Source organism: Myotis myotis, unplaced genomic scaffold, assembly GCF_014108235.1.
Source record: "Myotis myotis isolate mMyoMyo1 unplaced genomic scaffold, mMyoMyo1.p scaffold_m19_p_23, whole genome shotgun sequence".
NCBI classification, from domain to species: Eukaryota; Metazoa; Chordata; class Mammalia; order Chiroptera; family Vespertilionidae; genus Myotis; species Myotis myotis.
In genome coordinates, this window is record NW_023416328.1 from 5,607,884 (window position 1) to 5,627,892 (window position 20,009).

The following is a 20,009-nucleotide window of genomic DNA, read 5'->3' on the forward strand; positions in this document are numbered from 1 at the left end:
GAAACAGAATTTCCGGAGGATGGGGCCCAGAAATCAGGATTTTAAAAAAAAAGATTCCCAGGTGATTCTCATGTGCAGCCAAAGCTGAGAACCGCTGCAAACCTGGGACCCTTCAGTCCGTGGGTGGGGGCTCTACCTACTGAGCCACACCAGCCAGGGCCGTGTTCCTCCCACTTTATTGCCTTGTTCTGTGGGGCTGCAGGTCCTCAAAGCGGTCTCTGCCTCGTTTTCCTGGAGCGTGGAGAGCTCTCACGCGGAAGCACTCGGCTAGGATAGCCCCCCTGGGGAGCGTCAGGGCCCCCCCTCCCTCCCCGCACCCCACGCCTTCCAGCTGCCATTCAGGTGGAGTGCGCTGTGAATGAGGCTCTTGGGCCTGGGCGACCTGCTCTCTTTGTTTCCAGAGAACCTGTGCTTTTCTCCACCTCCACTCTCCGCTTGCTGCAAAACCATTATTCCTTGACTTGGGGCACCAATTCCAGCCACACCGCTGGGGGCAGAGGCAATAGAGAAATGACAGACGTTTGAAAACATGGATTCCGGATGCGAGCAAACGGGGGTTCAGATATTCACGTACATCCTTAATAGCAGCGCAAACCCCGGCAAGGGGTTGATTTGGTCTGAAATTCAGTTTTTAAAAAAATATATATTTTATTGATTTTTTTTACAGAGAGGAAGGGAGAGGGATAGAGAGTTAGAAACAGCGATGAGAGAGAAACATCGACCAGTTGCCTCCTGCACACTCCCCACTGGGGATGTGCCCGCAACCAAGGTACATGCCCTTGACCAGAATCGAACCTGGGACCCTTCAGTCCGCAGGCCGACGCTCTATCCACTGAGCCTAACCGGTTAGGGCTGAAATTCAGTTTTTCTCAGCTACTCAGTGGGGATGCGAGCAGCACCCACTTCTTAATGAGATCATCTATATTAAGTTTTTAGCACAGTCAAGAAAGTATCATAAATCTTCCATTGAGTACTAGGTGTACCGGTTACTAATGCAGATTTTTTCCAGTGGATGGAGTTACACATATGTTGATATATATGCTGTTTTGTTATATGGACAGCAAGCTTCAAAACTTCATATGCCAAATTGGCTGAAGTTGTGAACATCACAGATATTTTTATGCTTAGTACTTCCCAGGCAAGATCTTTTAACATGTCTTTAACTGGTTCTGAAGTGTGTGATGGTGCGTCATCATGAAGGAAAATTACTTTGTCGTGTCTTCTGGCCCATTCTGGCCGTTTTACGATCAAAGCCTGGTTCAAATTGATCATTTCTTGTCGGTAGCGATCAGTATTGACGCTTTTGCCTGTTTTTAGAAGCTCATGATACACCACACCTTCCTGATCCCACCAAACACAGACCATTGTCTTCTTTCTGAAGAGATTTGGCCTTGCAGGCGATGTTGATGGTTGACCTGGATCAGGGGTGGGCAAACTTTTTGACTCGAGGGCCACCATGGGTTCTTAAACTGGACCGGAGGGCCGGAACAAAAGCATGGATGGAGTGTTTGTGTGAACTAATATAAATTCAAAGTAAACATCATGACATAAAAGGGTACGGTCTTTTTTTTTTTTTTTTAGTTTTATTCATTTCAAACGGGCCGGATCGGGCCCGCGGGCCGTAGTTTGCCCACGGCTGGCCTGGATCAACCCATGATTTTGTGCGTTTGGGATTCTCAAAATAAGTCCACTTTTCATCGCCAGTCACAATTCAATGCAAAAAAGACTTTCTCTTGTGCCGTTGAAGCAACATTTTACGGATGACTTTTCGGTTTTCCATTTGTCTTTCGGTCGGTTGATGGGGCACGCATTTTCCTTCCTTTGAAATCGTTCCCATTGCTTGTAAACGGTCGGAAATTGTTTGCTGAGCAACGTTTAATCTTTCTGCAAGTTGTTTTTGATTTTGACACGCATCTTCATCCAATAAATGTTTGTCATTTTTGGTCTGCAAACTTTTTCGGTTGACCTGGACGTTCTTTGTCTTTCACATCGAAATCCTCACTTTAAAAGCGTTTAAACCCGCGTTCAGAAGGATCTTGAGATGGAGCATGTTCACCCTACACTTCCCGAAGTATACGGTAACTTTTTCTTCAAAATAAAGTAATGAATTAAAACTTCCCGCAAATGCTCTTTTTTTTTGGTACGAAATTCGACATTTTTAAGCGTAAAAATATGGTGTTAACACCTTCAGCAAATTTGACATCTGAAGTTTTGAAGCTTGTCAATACAACAAAATAGCATACATATCAAATCACATACATATCAGCATATGTGTAACTCCATCTATTGAAAAAAATCCACATTATTAACCAATACATCTAGTAACTATTGTTGCCAGTAGTATCAAGGGCAGAAATATGTTATATTCCAATTTTAACTTTTTTCTGCCACACACAGGGATACAATAAATATTTGTTGAACTGCCCAGCCAGCATGGCTCAGTGGTTGAGCATCGACCTATGAACCAGGAGGTCACGGTTTGATTCTCTGTCAGGGCACATGCCCAGGTTGCGGGCTCGATCCCCAGTAGGGGGCATGCAGGAGGCAGCCGATCCATGATTCTCTCTCATCATTGATGTTTCTCTCTCTCTCTCTCTCTCTCTCTCTCTCTCTCTCTCTCTCTCTCTCTCTCCCCCCCCTCCCCTTTCCTCTATGAAGTCAATAAAAACTATATTTTTAAAAAAATATTTGTTGAAAAAAAAAATATTTGTTGAACCAGTTGATGAATGAGCCACCTAAGATCACCGGTTCACCTGTAGGTATTGGACTACTCACGTTCGATGTCCCTGGCACAGAATTTCACAGAAAGGAAATATGTGTTCCACCTTCCAGTAGGAAAGAAAAAAAACTTTCTCCCCGGAAATAACTTGGTAATTTGTCTTGTAATTGCCCCCTTCCATGCAGAGGAACACATGTTTGTTATAATTAACAAGCACTTATTTTAGAGAATGTCATCTGATCCGCACGTAGAACAACGTCTCCCTCTCCAGAGGCGGCTAGACCTGCCGGGGCAGAGCTGCGGTCTCTCCCGCGGGCAAATAGGCCTCTCATTTGTCATTTATCTCGGCTCTCAGCGTCCGTGCGGATGGGGAAAAACACACACAAAAACTCTTTTTTTTTTTTTTTTTTTTTTAAATATATTTTATTGATTTTTACAGAGAGGAAGGGAGAGAGATAGAGAGTCAGAAACATCGATGAGAGAGAATCATCGATCAGCTGCCTCCTGCACATCTCCTACTGGGGATATGCCCGCAACCCAGGTACATGCCCTTGACCGGAATCGAACCCGGAACCTCTCAGTCCGCAGGCCGACGCTCTATCCACTAAGCCAAAAAACTCTTTTTTTTCCGTTTGAGTTCAGCCTTAAAGGAGCACCTGTCAGCATATAGGCATAGCTTCCAGCTTCCTGGAGAAATCTGTTGCTAAGAAACAGTCTTGATTTGTTTGCACACTTGTGCTGTGAGTGGTAGGTGTTCAATTCATGGAGAGGAACTTCGGGGTAAGAGAGGAAGGTTGGTGGAGAATTATTCCTCAAACAAATTGTGTGTGTGTGTGTGTGTGGTGTGTGGTTTTTTTATTTTATTTTAGTGATTTCAGAGAGAGGGAGAGAAACATCAATGACGAGAGAGAATCATGGATCGGCTGCCTCCTGCACGCCCCCTACTGGGGATGGAGCCTGCGACCCGGGCATGTGTCCTGACCAGGAATCGAACCGTGACCTCCTGGTTCATAGGTCGACACTCAACCACTGAGCCACGTCGGCCGGGCTCTCATAACTTTAAAAAAAATATATTTTATTGATTTTTCACAGAGAGGAAGGGAGAGGGATAGAGAGTTAGAAACATCGATGAGAGAGAAACATCCATCAGCTGCCTCCTGCACGCCCCCCACTGGCGGTGTGCCCACAACCAAGGTCCGTGCCCTTGACCGGAATTCAACCTGGGACCCTTCAGTCTGCAGGCCGACGCTCTATCCACTGAGCCAAACCGGTCGGGGCTCTCATCATTTTTTTTTAAAAGCTTTTGTTCCTGTTCCCTCTTCTCGTTTTAACCCTGTGTCCTCTCCCACCCCAGTGTATTCCGTCATACCCTCTTCAATGCTAAACCCCTTCCAATCTAACTGTTCCCCCCAGGACTTGACCCGTACAACTCTTACGGACGTCGCCGGTGATGTTAATCTGCCTGGTTCTGCTACCTAAACAGTATCGACCGGAGAAAAGTTGACACGTTAAACCAGGGGTCCTCAAACTTTTTAAACAGGGGGCCAGTTCACTGTCCCTCAGACCGTTGGAGGGCCGGACTATAGTTTTAAAAAAAAAACTATGAACAAATTCCTACACACACTGCACATATCTCATTTTGAAGTAAAAAAACAAAACGGGAACAAATACAATATTTGTATTTGCACGTGGCCCGCGGGCCGTAGTTTGAGGACCCCTGCGTTAAACGTTTAAGACACCAATAGATGTGCCCTGGGTTTACCGCTTCCTTCGCTTGGCCGTTGTAGGTCTTCTGTGACTTCCACGGCCACTCCCAGAAGAAGAACGTGTTTGTCTACGGCTGCAGCATCAAGGAGACCCTGTGGCAGGCGGAGTCCGCCGTGGGCGCACCCGCTGTCTCGGAAGATGTCAGCTACAGGGTAGGTTTGAAGTGGCCTGTCTTTCCTTTTTTAAAAAATATATTTTTATTGATTTCAGAGAGGAAGGGAGAGCGAGAGAGAGAGAGAGAGAGAGAGAGAGAGCTAGAAGCATCAGGGATGAGAGAATCATGGCTCCGTTGCCTCTTGCACGCACCCCCAATGGGGATGGAGCCTGCAACCCTGGCATGTGCCCTTGACCGGAATCGAACCCAGGACCCTTCTGTCTGCCGGCAGATGCTCTATCCACTGAGCCAAACCGGCTAGAGCTGAAGTGGCCTATCTTGATAGAAAGGAAAAAAAAAAAGCTCAAATGAAATCTATACAACAAAAATGTACGAACAGTAGAGAATCAATGCACCCATGTTTGGCTTCTGGAAATAGTTAGCAGACGTGACCACCCTTTAGTTAGATGAAGAAAAGAAGGAAGAACCTCGAAGCCTCCATCGCCTCATCTTTAAAATGACTTTAAAAATGGTGTCCAGCCCTGGCTGGTGTGGCTCTGTGGATAGAGCATCGGCCTGCGGACTGAAGGGTCCCAGGTTCAATTCCGGTCAGGGCACATGCCCAGCTTGCGGGCTCCATCCCCAGCAGGGGGCGTGCGGAAGGCAGCCGATCCATGATTCTCTCTCATCATGGATGTTTCTCTCTCTCTCCCTCTCCCTTCCTCTCTGACATCAATTTAAAAAAAAATAATGTCCATTTCTCAGGGTTGATACAGGATTCGTAGCAGCGTACATTCTGTGTTTGGCTTATTGAGATGCGAAAGAGATGTTGAGACATCAGATTTTACGATGCCTACCCCCAACCACCTGCAGCTCATCGCCATTTATTTATTATTATTATTATTGTTATTATTATTATTATTTTTTTACTGTAGACTCTACCCAGAATCCTGGACCAGCTTGCCCCCGCCTTCACCATGAGCAGCTGCAGTTTCCTGGTGGAGAAATCTCGCGCCTCCACCGCCCGGGTCGTGGTGTGGAGAGAGATGGGGGTGGCCAGGAGCTACACCATGGAGAGTAGCTACTGCGGCTGCAACCAGGGCCCCTACCAGGTAGGTGAGGCCGCGGGGTGCCCACGCTTTCTGCCCCGCAGCAGTGCACTCTAAGGGGGAACTGGGCGGGGGGGCGGGGAGGGGAGGCTCTCTGGCCCCGCTCCCTGATTTTGCAGAACTAGCTCAGGGACTGCTCTCATGGGCATGGATCCTGGAAGCTGTCTGTGCCGATCTCGCTTGTCAGTCCTCTGCCCTGGCCAGCCAGGGGCAGGGAGCCCCCCTGGACACGCACCCCCCAGCTCTTACGGAGCCGCCGCCCCGTCCTGCTCCGGGCGTGGGAACATTTTACAACGAGTAGAGTAGACGGACACGTGCCCTGCGCATCCTCAAGGCGAGGGCGTAGGTCCCTGTGTAGACGTTGCCGATGAAAATACGTGCCGTGTTTCTCTATCATCCGTGCTCATCTCCGTCAGCGGCTCCGTCTGTCATCTTGCCGTCACCAGGGCACCCGGGGCTCCCCGAGGCGAGTGGCCGTGGGACTCAGGCGCTAGTGTGGAGGGAAAGCGCTGGTATCCATCACTCCTCCCTGCAGCTCTATCAGCTGCATGAGCAGCTGGAGACGGGCTGTTCCGCCGCTGTCCCCACCGCCCCGCCAGAGGAGCATAAATAAGGGAACGTCCTGGCAGGATAGACCTTTCTGGAACGTGCTGGGCAAACGGACAGAGGGCTCCTTGCTGACTTCCCTTCTACCCTGAGAAGACCTGGGATTCGCCAGCGTCAAAGCTCCCGGCGTTGGCTCCCACTCCCTTCCTGGGACGGCCCTGGACGGAGACGCTTGGCACCGACACACGCCCGTGCTTGTAGAAATCTGTGAGCTCTCCGGGGGGGGGGGGGGGGGCGGGGTGGGGAGTGACAGGTGATGAAAATGATCTCACTCTGCATCTGGCCAACGAGCGTGTTGGACACGGAGCTACCGATCCGCCCGCCTGGAGCCATTCCTTCGGTGCCACGGCCGGTGAGTCTGACCGGTGGCCCGAAAGGCTTTGCTGTTTGATGAATGAATTGTCCGGCTGAAGTGGGCCACGGAATGAGCCCGTCCTTACCCACAGCCAGGGGGATGCAGGAGAAGAAGGAGGAGGTTGTTGGAGGGGCGTGGGACTGGGTGTCAAAAGACCTCACCCTTCGGCGTCCTGGCGGGGCCTCAAGCGGCTTGCCTCTGTGCCTCCAGCTGGTTCCCATGCCAAAGGCAGAGCTGAGTGTCCTTGGAGGGCACGTGGTCAGGGATCTGTTCACACTCTTGGTATTTAACACCCACAGGGTTGGGGGGGAAATCAGCCTGGAATATTGCGTCTCTAAGACGTTCAGGACATAGACTTGCGTCTCTCTCGCCGGCTGCCTCTCGATGGAAAGGGGCCAGTCACTTGTTTAAAAAACAACGCCATGCCCGGCTGTGGCGTGGCTCAGTGGTTGAGCATCGACCCATGAACCGGGAGGTCACGGTTCGATTCCTGGTCAGGGCACCTGCTCAGTGAGGGCATGCGGGAGGCAGCCGACCCATAATTCTCTCTCATCATTTTTAAAAAAATATATTTTTTTGATTTTTTTTACAGAGAGGAAGGGAGAGGGATAAAGAGTTGGAAACGTCGATCAGCTGCCTCCTGCACACCCCCTACTGGGGATGTGCCCGCAACCAAGGTACATGCCCTTGACCGGAATCGAACCTGGGACCCTTGAGTCCGCAGGCCGATGCTCTATCCACTGAGTCAAACCAGTTAGGGCTATTTTAAAAAATAAAGAAAAGAAATCTCCCCGTATCCGTCGCAGACTCATCGGATCGGAGAACTTTCACCGACTCTATTTCTCCGCGCATCCACTCAGGCTCCGGCTTCCAGCCCCATAAGTGTGAGTGCCCTTCACCCTAAGGCAGCCAGAAACTCACAGTTCCTTTGCCGTCTTGTTTGAGAACGAAATGACTCTTAGGTTCAGGCCCTCACGGACTCTCCGCCTCCCACCCACCCTGCAGGGCGGCTGTGGGGAATGACGGAAAGAGGCTTTTGCCGGAGGGCAAGGCTCAGGGTTGGCCCTGGGACGTTTTTTTTCCGGGTGGAGAAGGGACTGGCTCAAGGGAGCCCTCCTGGTTCAAAACCCGGTTTCGCTTTTCACAGACGCCTTCTCCATATCCAACGCCTCTGCGGGTTGGCTTTCTTCTTCGCTGTGTCTCTCTGTCCTTCCAAACCTTGAGTAACTGAGCAGAACTGCAGACGGGGAGCAAGGCGATGCTGAGTAATTTCACGTTTGCGGGGGGGAGGAGTGGGAGAAGGGAGGGCACCCCATCCGGGAAGGAAGCCAGCCCAGAGCGGGTGTCCGGGTGATGTTTGCCGGAGGGATGGAGTGGGTCTAGGAGCGCTCAGGCCCTGCGGGAATTTCCTTCCTGCCCATATTGGAAACGACTTTCCTACGTGGAGACGCGGGGTCCCGGCCGGGTCCTGTGTTTATTATCCTGAAGTCATCTTTCCCTTCTTTGGTTAGCGTCGCCTTGCATCCAAAATCCGGAGGACACGGAACGGCCCCCGCGAGGTATAGTTATATTTATATGCTTCCTTCATACGCGTGTACGGATTTTTGCCGTTTCTCGGTTAACAGGCTTTCAGGTGGTTCCAGTCCTTTCTCCCCCCCAGCGCACGGAAGTGCCTGACCTGTGAGGATGGAAAGGGGATACCGTTTCGTCCAGTGACGTTTATGTTGGAACGGCATCCGGGCACAGAAGCTGTCACCTTCCAGTAATTATTACGCAGAGATTTTCTCTTCCATTTTCCAGTCCCGTGGTCGGCAGACGGCGGCTCGCGAGCCACACGCGGCTCTTTGGCCCCTTGAGTGTGGCTCTTCCACAAAATACCACGTGCGGGCACACACGTACAGTGCGACCGAAACTTCGTGGCCCATGCGCAGAAGTCGGTATTTTGTGGAAGAGCCGCACTCAAGGGGCCAAAGAGCCGCGTGTGGCTCGCGAGCCGCGGTTTGCCGACCACCGTTCCAGTCTGTAGTTGGCTAATTTAAGAATTTTTTTTTCCTCCTGCTTTTGCTTTTTTGGGGGGATGGTCTCCCCTGCCGGGTTCTATACTTAGATCCATCGTTTGTGTTTGCTGTGAAGAGAGGTTTACTTGAGCTTTTGGGGACGGACCCAAAGCTACGGATGGCAGAGAACACGGAATGATGTATTTTTGGGGGGCTCACTTTTCAGGGGCGTCCAGTCCGTGCGGACAGCCGTGTGCCTCACTCACCGAGCGCGTGTGATCCCGGGTCACGTGCGTGGTGTGTTTGCACACACAAAGGCGTGCGTCTGGCCACCCCCCCACCCCCCTCGCCGGGGGGCTGCGCGTGGCTTGGAAGGATAATGTGAGTGACCCCCAGCCCACGAGGCTGCCGACATGCTTACGGCAACGCTGCTCACGCGTGGGACGGCAGAGCGGGTCCCTGCCCGAGGGCGACAGGAGGCCGGGACTCAGCGGACGCCCAACCACTGAGCCACACCGGCCGGGCTGCGCCAACATTTCCACGCTGGATGCGTGTCTCTCTCCTCCCCCCCCCACACACTCATATTCTCTACCACCTTCCCTTCCCCGGGGTTTAGAAAGTGGGACGCTCTCACAAAGCTTGTCTTCTCGTCGAAATGTCACTCCATTTCTTCGTAGACGCAAAAATGAAATCCAGGTGCTGATGTGTCCCTGTAGTGTGAGCCACTCTCGTACCCGTCCAGGTCAATCCCCTTCCCTTCCTTGTTGTGGCCTAACAAGTTATTTAATTTAATTTAATTTATTTTATTATTTTATTCTATTTATTTATTATTTTATTTTATTATTTAATTATTTTATTTTATTTATTTTATTATTTTATTCTATTTTATTTTTATTTAATTTATTTTATTATTTTATTCTATTTTATTTTTTAAATTTATTTTATTATTTTATTTTTTAATTTAATTTATTTTATTCTATTCTATTTTATTTTATTTTACTTATTATTTTATTTTTTATTTATTTAATTTAATTTATTTAATTATTTTATATTTTATTTTATTCTATTTTATTTTATTCTATTCTATTCTATTTATTTTATTTTATTATTCTATTCTATTCTCTTTGTATGATTTCAAAGCACATGATGAGCCCCTGAGTAACTCACTGCGGACATAATGGGCTGCTGAAATACGGTCTTCCCTCTGCAGCCCGCAATCCCATAATGTCCGCCAGCATTATGATGGGCTATTAGAGGGAACTACATAGAAACCGGGAGGCAGAGATGTCCTAAGGCTGCCAGCCGGGGCCTTGACCGAGAGGGCTATAGCTTGGGCAGCTGTGAATTTTATTTTATTATTATTATTTTTTAATCCTCACCCGAGGATATTTTTTCCCCATTGATTTTTAGAGAGAGTGGAAGGGAGAGGGAGAGACAGAGAGAAACACAGATGTGAGAGAGACACATCCATTGGTTGCCTCCTGCGTGTGCCCCCAACCGGGACCAGGGGCCTGCAACCAAAGGTATGTGCCCTTGACTGGAATCGAACCCAGGACCCTTCAGTCTGCAGGCCGACACGCTATCCACTGCGCCAAACCGGCCAGGGCTTGTTCTCTCTCTCTTTGAAACGGAGTGAACCCCACACCACAGACCCCAGTCCCTTCCTTGACCGTGAGGAGTGGGCGATGGTTCCATTCCTCCAGCCAATGTATTTTTGTAAAAGTATATTTTTATTGATTTCAAAGAGGAAGGGAGAGAGAGATAGAAACATCAATGAGGATCATGGATGGGCTGCCTCCTGCACGCCCCCTACTGGGGATCGAGCCCACAACCCGGGCACCTGCCCTGACCGGGAATCGAACCCGTGACCTCCTGGTCCATAAGTTGGTCAACGCTCAACCCCTGAGCTATGCTGGCCGGGTTCCAGTCGGTGGTTTAATATTCTCTGCCATGCCTGCACTCCAGTGGAGCAGCCTCCCAGGCTTCTATTTTTAAAACGAAGCGGCAATTCCCTCTCTATGTCCGCGCTCCCTGAATGTAAATGAGAAGAGACTCTTTTCAGAGGACTTTGAACCCTGTGGTTAGGAGGCGGCAGTGGATATGTTCCTGTAAATGTATAATCATGTTATTAGTTAGATAACCTGTTGATTAGGCGGCTCACCTTAGTCTTAAGCTGAAGTTTGGGACGGGGGCTATTATATCGAAAACTCAAAACACGTAGCAGCCCTGGCCAGCTTGGCTCAGTGGATAGAGCGTCAGCCTGCGGACTGAAGGGTCCCAGGTTCGATTCCGGCCGAGGGCACATGCCCGGGTTGTGGGCTCCATTCCCAGTAGGGGGCGTGCAGGAGGCAGCCGATCAATGACTCTCTCTCATCGTTGATGTTTCTATCTCTCTTTCCTTCTTCCTTCCTCTCTGAAATCAATAAAAATATACTAAAAAAAAACCCAAACACGTAGCAAAGTCCATCTATTGGATCAAATTCATTCTTTATTCATCCTTTCTTTTTTAAAATAGATTTTTATTGATTTTAGAGAGGAAGAGAGAGAGAAACATCAATGATGGGAGAGAAACATGGATCAGGGGCCTCCTGCACACCCCCTACTGGGGATCAAGCTCACAACCCGGGCATGTGCCCTGACCGGGAATCAAACCCGTGACCTCCTGGTTCATTGGTTAACCCTCAACCACTGAGCCACACCAGTCAGGCAGCCGTTAGCATTTCTGTAAGCTAGTTCCGTCATTTATCTACGGTGTTTTGGGTAAGTTATTTATTCTTGTAAAACTTTAGTGTAGTCATCAGAAAGGGGATGGGGATGATGAGTGTACCTTTCTGAGCATATGTCTATATAAAGCACTGAGTGTAGGGTCTGACACAAAACACGACTTACTCCTCATCTTCACTGTCATCTCCCTAAGTTATTGTTATACCCAGCCTACTGATGTGAAAAGCAAGATGGGCCCAGGCCGGGGTGGCTCCGTGGTCGAGCATCAGCCTATGAACCAGGAGGTCATGGGTTCGATTCCCGGTCAGGGCACATGCCTGGGTTGTGGGCTCGATTCCCAGCAGGGGGTGTGCAGGAGGCAGCCCATGAATGATTCTCTCTCATCATTGATGTTTCTCTCTCTCTCTTCCTCTCTGAAATCAATAAAAATATATTAATTTTTTTAAAAAAGCAACATGGGAAAAAATGTCAGGGGCATTCCAAATGCTACACAACCCGTCTGCGGTGGGATTAGATTTTAAGCCGTGTCCTAATTAGAATCCGGGCACTAAATCCGTGCTCCGTAATTACATACACCACATGGCCTCCTGTTGATGGAATTTTCAGGTGTCGCGAAGCCGGGACAAGCAGTTATTATGTTACATGGCCAATTTGTGTCTAAAAAAGATCTTAGCAAAATGTAATCCCAGGCAAAATATCAAGAGAGGAACTTAATGCGAATAACTGGTGAGGGCTGCTTGTGTTTGATTGCAAGAAAAAAGAGATCGCTCAAGTACAAGGTGTATGAAGAAATATTTAGGGCTTTTAATTATATACTGGCACAGCCATCGTCCACTGAGCCACACCGGCCGGGCATTTAAAACTCTGGATGGACCGCAACAGACCAGTGTTATTACCAGTGTGACCAACCAACAGTGAATAGTTCCTGTAAGCCCAGCGGTGTGGTTGAGCATCGACCCATGAACCGGGAGGTCACGGTTTGATTCCCAGTTGGGGCACATGCCCAGGTTATGAGCTTCATCCCCAGTAGGGGGCGTGCAGGAGGCAGCCGATCTGTGATTCGCTGTTGCATCGATGTTTCTCTCTCTCTCTCTCTCTCTCTCTCTCTCTCTCTCTCTCTCTCTCTCTCTCTCCCTTCCTCTCTCTGAAATCAATAAAATCTTTAAAAAATATATTTCCTATAAGATGTGTGGGCCCTAGCTGGTTTGCCTCAGTGGATAGAGCGTTGGCCTGCGGACTGAAGGTTCCCAGGTTCGATTCCGGTCAAGGACACATGCCCGGGTTGCGGGCTCCATCCCCAGTAGGGGACGTGCAGGAGGCAGCCGATCAACGATTCTCTCTCATCATGGATGTTTCTCTCTCTCTCTCTTTCCCTCTCCCTTCCTTTCTGAAATCAATTAAAAAAGAAGAAGATGTTTGCACACAGGAACCTCGATTGCCAAGAATACAAATCCCAGAGGCTTGGGGTCAACCCCGTAGGTCTCAGTAGTCTTAACGGAAAGTACAGCCTCTTCTACTTTGCCTGTTTGAACCAAGTATATTCCAGCTAGCAGCACAGGTTGTATCCTTAGCGACCTTTGCCTGAGTTAGGGACCCGTCTGTTGTGGTATTTATTTCTATGGACATGCCCCCGCTCTTTGGAACACTGCCCTGACCGTCTCATAAATGAGGGGCCGACGTAAAACACGGCAGCCTCTCTCCCAGGAATATGATTGTGAGATGACGTATGGAGACCCACTCGTCATATCCTATATAATAAAAGCCTAATATGCTAAGTGTCCAGACATCCGTTCAACCAACCAAAGCATAATATGCTAATGATATGTTAAGGCTGCTCAACCGCACGCTATGACGTGCACTGACCACCAGGGGGCAGATGCTCCAACCGGTAGCTTAGCTTGCTGCTGGGGTCCAGCCGATCAGGACTGAGGGAGACAGGCCGGACATGCCCTGGAGCCCTCCCGCAGTCCCTCCCTGGCTGGCCAACCTCCCACATTCCTCCCTGGCCCTGGTCGTGCACCGGTGGGGTCCACGACCTGGCCTGCGCGCTCTCGCAATCCGGGACCCCTCGGGGGATGTTGGAGAGCTGGTTTCAGCCCCATTCTGCAGGCCAGACCGAGGGACCCCACTGGTGCATGAATTTGTGCACCGGGCCTCTAGTTTAAATACAAAAATGCTGCTTGGATTTCACCACCTGCCTGAGAGGCAGGGAAACGATGACTCCTTGTTGAGTGTCAGGGTTGAGGATGAATTTGGGATGAGCCAGAACGATGCAAATGGAGCAGATGGCCTTGAAAATGTACGAGTGTCTCGCTCTTGAATGCTTTGAAGCGGCGGCTAGCATTGCCGGAATACGTCGGGGCCGGTGGTTAATATTCGCGCTTTGAACGAGAGGTTGAAATAGATGAACTGCAGTGTCTCCTTCAATGCGAAGGGCCTATGACTCAGAGTGATTCTGGAGAGGTGCTGATGAATGACGAATGGCTGCGGGAAAAAGAAAATGACTTATTTTGGAGTGATCACGGAAAGGAAATGGAGAACGGTTTAAGGCTGAAGTGACTTTTGGCGTCGTCTCTGAGCCGGAGTTACACAGGGCATAACTAGCCTTGTGTTGTCTCATCTGCCGTAGCTTCGTGTGTCCTTCCCCTAATCCCCTGGTGTATTTTCTCTGTAAAGACGACGCGGGTCACGTACCCGAAGTTGTTTCCATTTTCATTTGAGCTGGCGTCAAACCCGGGGGCAAGTTTTCCGTGAGGCGTCGTAACGGAGTGGGTTCGGATTTCCTCTGTATTTAGACTTTTCCGTCCTGCCCTCCATCTCCTATTTTAAATGACACTGTGTCGGCTTTTGCTTTTTCTTTGGAATTGACTTATGCATTCTTCTAAGCCCCTCAAATCCTTTAGAAATTGGATGAATAGATGGATAAGTGGTCATATATATAATGACTTGGCAAATCGGTAAGTTCCTTTTGGTAAGTGTGAGTAAGCAGTGATGTCATCGTGTTCCCTGATGACCTAGTAAGCGGTCAGTCTCCACCACTGCCAGCCATTTCTTCCGTTATCCAACATCCAGGTGTCTTTCCCCTCCCCCTCAGATAGGTTCCCATTTGATAAGCAGCAGCCCTGATCCAATACTTATTCTGGGGAGTGGTGATAAGCAGTGGGCTCTCATTGGTTCATAGCAAATTGATTAACAGTGTCCTAGGCTCTGATTTGCATATTGTTATTAGGGTTCAGTGGATACTGGATACGTATGCGAAGGTCCTTCGCACAAGGTAAGTCACAGGTTGAAAGTAAAGCTTGTAAAAATATCAGCTGTTTTCAGATGGCTCTGCTTTGGCCCCGGCCGGCGTGGCTCAGTGGTTGAGCATTGGCCTACGAACCAGGAGGTCATGGTTCGATTCCCGGTCAGCGCACATGCCCGGGTTGCGGGCTCCATCCCCAGTAGGGGGCGTGCAGGAGGCAGCCGGTCCATGATTCTGCTCTCATTGCTGCTGCTGCCAAGTTCCTCTGCGTGTGTCTTTCTTTCTTTTTTTTTTTCCTCCTTCTTCCCTGGCATTTCCAACTCTTTCCACTTGGAGTCACCCTCGAGCCCCCTTGGCGGGAGGTCCCCTTGGGTGCACTGGGCACGAGAAGACGCGATCCTGTGGCCAAAGGTAACAGCCCGGCTTGCCGGTTGCCGTTGGCCCCGGGGCTCTGCTTTTGACAGTGTTCTGTGCTGTTACAACGTGCCAAGCCAGGACGGCCTCCCGGCTGCATAACTTGGGGAAGTCAAGTGGGAGAGAGTGGGATGACTCATCAGTGGACCCAGGTTCTATTCCCTGCTCTGCCACTGACCACGCAAGATTTCTGTGTGAGCTAAGTGGGCTGTAAAAGACCACAGGCTGCATGGCTTAAGACCACAGAGATGTATTCTCTCACAGTTCATGAAACAACCAGAATCAAGGGTTGGCTCCCTCTAGAGCAGCGGTTCTCAACCTGTGGGTCGCCAACCTGTGGGTCACGACTCCTTTGGGGGTTGAACAACCCACAGGGGTTGCCTAAGACCATCGGAAAACACATAGATAATTACATACTGTTTTTGTGATGAATCACGATGCTTTCATGATGTTCAATTTGTAACAATGAAATTGGGGGTCACCACAGCATGAGGAACTGTATTAAAGGGTCGCGGAATTAGGAAGGTTGAGAACCACTGCCCTAAGGTTACCAGTTCAATCAGGGCACATACAAGAATCAACCAATGAATGCATACATAACTGGAACAACAAATCGATGTTTCTCTCTTTCTCTCTCCCCCCCCCATTGATTTTAGAGAGAGGAAGGGAGAGGGAGAGAGAGATAGAAACATCATCGATGAGAGAGAATCATGGATCGGCCACCTCCTGCACGGCCCCCTTCTGGGGATCAAGCCCGCAACCCGGGCATGTGCCCTGACCGGGAATCGAACCCTGACCTCCTGGTTCATAGGTCGACGCTCAGCCACGTATTTGTTGAACTTAAAGTTGTTGAATGAGACAGAGACCAATTGGAGCTTGAGAAGGTAGCAGAGAGGAGAGCAATGGCTTTACTCCGTGAGATAGCAGGTGATTTCAGAGCCGGCGAGAGTCTCGCACGCCGGTGTGTCTGTCTGTACGAGCAGGACATGACGTGTGAGCTCCCCTCCTCTCCCCCCCCCCCAAAGCGTGCTTCATCACCTCGCTTGTGCCCACTCAACTGTAGCATCTTGACCATGCCGCTCCCTCGGACTCATGCATCCATCCGCAATCCGCCTCCAGTGAAAAACGGAGATGAGGCTGCAGCGAGGTAGCCCTCCAACGAGCCCAGGGGACGAAGGGTTAATTTTTTATGTTTGTGCTCCATCGTGTTTATTGCCCTGACTTCTCAGCTCCTTTCTGAATCCATCCACCGGGCATTGCAACAAATGCCGGAGAAACAGGGGAAGAAAAACACACACACACACACAAACACCCAAGTCTGTATTTATAGGGAGTTGACAGATGCTGCATTTTCCTCATGTCAGGCCCTAATCAATTCATTGCTAAAAGGGAAAAAAAGGGAAGAGAGAGAGAGAACAAAGCAGATAAAGAAGAGCCATTAGCACGGGGCGTCTGGCCATCACGCTCTGTCGTGACTCTCGTTAGTCGGACGCGTTGGCCTCGCGTTCATAAAGGCAGGAAGAGAGGGCGTAGCAATCAAAGCAAAGCCTGTTGGCAGTTGCAGACACATTATTGTCGTCTGCCAATGACATCCGGCGCCTTTTAACTTTTCAGTTTGGTGCTTTGGAGAGACGAAAAGGTTCCCCTCCTATGGATTCTTCTTCAATGCGGTTAGGATGAGGGTCCCAGGGGAGCGGGGGTGTCTGTATGTCTGTCCGGCTACCACCTTCCTAATGCTGCGACCCTTTCAGACAGTTCCTCAGGTTGTGGTGACCCCCAACCGTAAAATGATTTTCGTTGCTACTTCATCAATGTCATGCTGCTGCTGTGATGAATCGTCATGTAAATATCTGTTATGCAGGATGGTTTTAGGCGACCCCTGTGACAGGGTCGTTCGACCGCCAAAGGGGTCGCGACCCACAGGTTGAGAACCGCCGGTGTGGAGGGAACATGACCGGGACTTGCTTGGATGTGTGTGTGTGCCTGGGGCCTTAGGAAACCGGATCATTGACACTGTTATGCCGTCCTGGTCGGCCCTGGCTGTTGCCCTGGCTGTTGGCGAGACTGCGGGCCAAGCACTGACCAAGAGAACCGGCCTGGCTGGGCCAGCGTGGCTCAGTGGTTAGAGCACCGGCCTGCGGACTGAAGGGTCCCGGGTTCTATTCCCGTCAAGGGCAGGTACCGAGGTGCTAGGCTCCATCTCAGCTTTGGCCGGGCGCGTACAGGAGGCAGCCAGTCGACGTGTCTCTCTCACATCGATGTTTCTTTCTCTGTGTCTCTCCCCCTTCCTTCCACTCTCTCTAAAAATCAATGGAAAAATAGCCTCGAGTGAGGATTAACAACAAAAAAAAATTTATGAAGCCACCAGTTCGATTCCCAGTCAGGGCACATGCTGGGGTTGTGGGCTTGATCCCCTGTAGGGTATGCAGGAGGCGGCTGATCCATGATGTATCTCTCTCATCGATGTTTCTATCTCTCTATCCCTTGCCCTTCCTCATTCTGTAAAAAAATCAATAAAAACATATTTTTGAAAACACACACACACACACACACACAAGAACCAGAACAATCCACGAATGGAGGGCACTCAGATACCTAACGAAATTAATCTTGAGGTTCGCGATGCCACGGCTTCGTCTTATCAGCAGTGCCTGGACCCCAGAACGGTCATCGTTTGAAAAAAGGTGTCGACACAACAAATCTATTCATTTCCGTAGATTCCTTCCAAACTTTCAAAACGAACTGCAAGTGAATAAACACCAACTTTAGCCCTAGCCGGTGTGGCTCAGTGGTTGAGCATCGACCTAGGAACCAGGAGGTCACGGTTCGATTCCCGGTCAGGGCACATCCCTGGGTTGCGTGTTTGATCCCCAGTAGGGGGCGTGCAGGAGGCAGCCGATTCATGATTCTCTCTCATCATTGATGTTTTTCTCTCTCTCTCTCCCTTTCCCTTCCTCTCTGAAATCAATAAAAAAAATATTTTTAAAGAATGAATAAGTAAACATAAACACCGACATTAGAGTCATTCAAAGTGTGTGTACATGTTTGTGGGAAGCCCCGCATGCGCAGAGGGTTCATGAGTTGAATCACCTGCCTCGCCCGCCCCGGGGTGAAATCTCGCGGGAGCTGGGACGCGACTGCGCGATTCTCGGGCGTCTCCACGCTGCTCACGCCGCCCCGAGGCGTTAGACTCTCGGCCGCCATCTTAGCTGCCTGGTCGGCTATGGGCTCTCGGGACTCTCGTATGGTATCGCGGTGGTTTTGGTCGGGGAGCCCTTACTTCCCTTCATAAGGGCCCCGAAGTGCGGGAACGGGGGCGCGGCGATTCGGCTACGCCTGAGAGAGGCCGGGCGTGCTTCCTGGAAATGAAAAGGCGAAAGCGCCCGGGGTGCCGAGGTGGCCGGGACCTCGGGGAGAACCAGCCTTCCCTCCGTGAGATCGAGAAGGAGGAGGAGAAAGACATCGGTGCTGTTTTCTGTTTGCTTTGTGCTTTAATCTTCACCCGAGGAAATTTTCCCATTGATATTTAAAGAGAGCGGAAGGGAGGGGGAAGACAGAGAGAAATATCGATGCCCTGCATGTGCCCCGAGCAGGGCCTGGGCCGGGGATGGAGCCTGCAACCGCGGTACCTGCGGCATCGAACCCGGGACCCTCCAGCCCGCAGGCCGACGCTCTATCCACTGCGCCACACCGGCTCGGGGGGGAAATTCGTGCTCGTTTTGCTGGGGCACCTCACACTGCAAGAGTTACGGCCACGGAGCGTGAGGAGGACGGATTAAGATGAAAGAGACGTGGAATGCGTGTGGGGGGGAGACATGGACAGGAAATGTGTCACGTTGGGCTGGGAAGCGTGGACCGTCTGCAGGACGTCAGCCAGGCCCCTGGGAATGTAACTGAGAGACCCCAGGCCGTGTCCGGAATGTAAAGGGCCAGTTACCCAGATTCGGGGACTGGCCTGGACCGGAGGACAGATGTGATGGCTGGAGCTATGGCAGCCCCTTTGCAACCAGGAGGAGAAGCTGAGAAAACTGCTGAGACCCCCCCCCCCCCCAATCAGGTATGTCAGCTCAGGGTGCCACAGTGTGTCCATCCCTTATATCAGTGATGGCGAACCTACGACACGCGTGTCAGAGGTGACACGCGAACTCATTTTTTTGGTTGATTTTTCTTTGTGAAATGGCATTTACATATCTAAAATAAATATCAAAAACATAAGTCTTTGTTTTACTGTGATTGCAGATATCAAAAAATGTCTATATGTGACACGGCACCAGGGTTAAGTTGGGGTTTTTCAAAACGCTGCCACGCCGAGCTCAAAAGGTTCGCCATCACTGCCTTCTATCCTCAGTGCCTACTTGGGTTGTTTTGGGTTTTTTATGGTTTTACACTTATGGACGGTATTGCTTTCAATACTATTCTTTTTTTTTTTTTTTTAATCCTCCCCTGGGGATATTTTTCCGTTGATTTTTAGAGAGAGTGGAAGAGAGAGGGAAAGACAGACAGAAAACACTGATGTGAAAGAGACACATCGATTGCTTGCCTCGTGCATAGGCCCCAACCAGGGCCGGGAGCCTGCCACCGGGGCGCCTGCCCTTGACTGGACTCGAACCCGGGACCCTTCAGTCCGCAGGCCGACGCTCTATCCACTGAGCCAAACCGGCCAGGGGGCTTGCTTTAACTATTCTTGTTCATGCCTGTCTCCGGGTATATATTGGCAAAAACGTCTCTGAAGAGTATATATGGAGGCATATATACTCAGGTTGTTGCGTTCTAGGGTATGAATATGTCTAGTTTTGCTGAATAAACCCCACACTGTTTCCCAAAATAGTTATCCTAGCTTCCCCCACTCCAGAATTAGGAGAAATGTCAAGCTTCATTTCTCTGACAATACTTAGGATCTCTGATTTCCTACGTTTTACTTGCATGGGGGAGATGAAATCTCTTTCCACGTGATTTTCATTACAGTGTTGCTAATTGCTA

General features: G+C 50.0%; 1 protein-coding gene across 1 annotated transcript in view; it reads left to right on the top strand.

The window, feature by feature from the left end:
* AGBL1 (ATP/GTP binding protein like 1) overlaps window positions 1–20,009 on the top strand; it is a 235,866-nt gene that overhangs the window by 146,434 nt on the left and 69,423 nt on the right. The window contains exons 20-21 of the mRNA XM_036355828.1: window positions 4,507–4,638; window positions 5,516–5,692. Coding sequence (XP_036211721.1) covers window positions 4,507–4,638; window positions 5,516–5,692 — 309 coding nt within the window. The remainder of the gene's footprint in view (window positions 1–4,506; window positions 4,639–5,515; window positions 5,693–20,009) is intronic.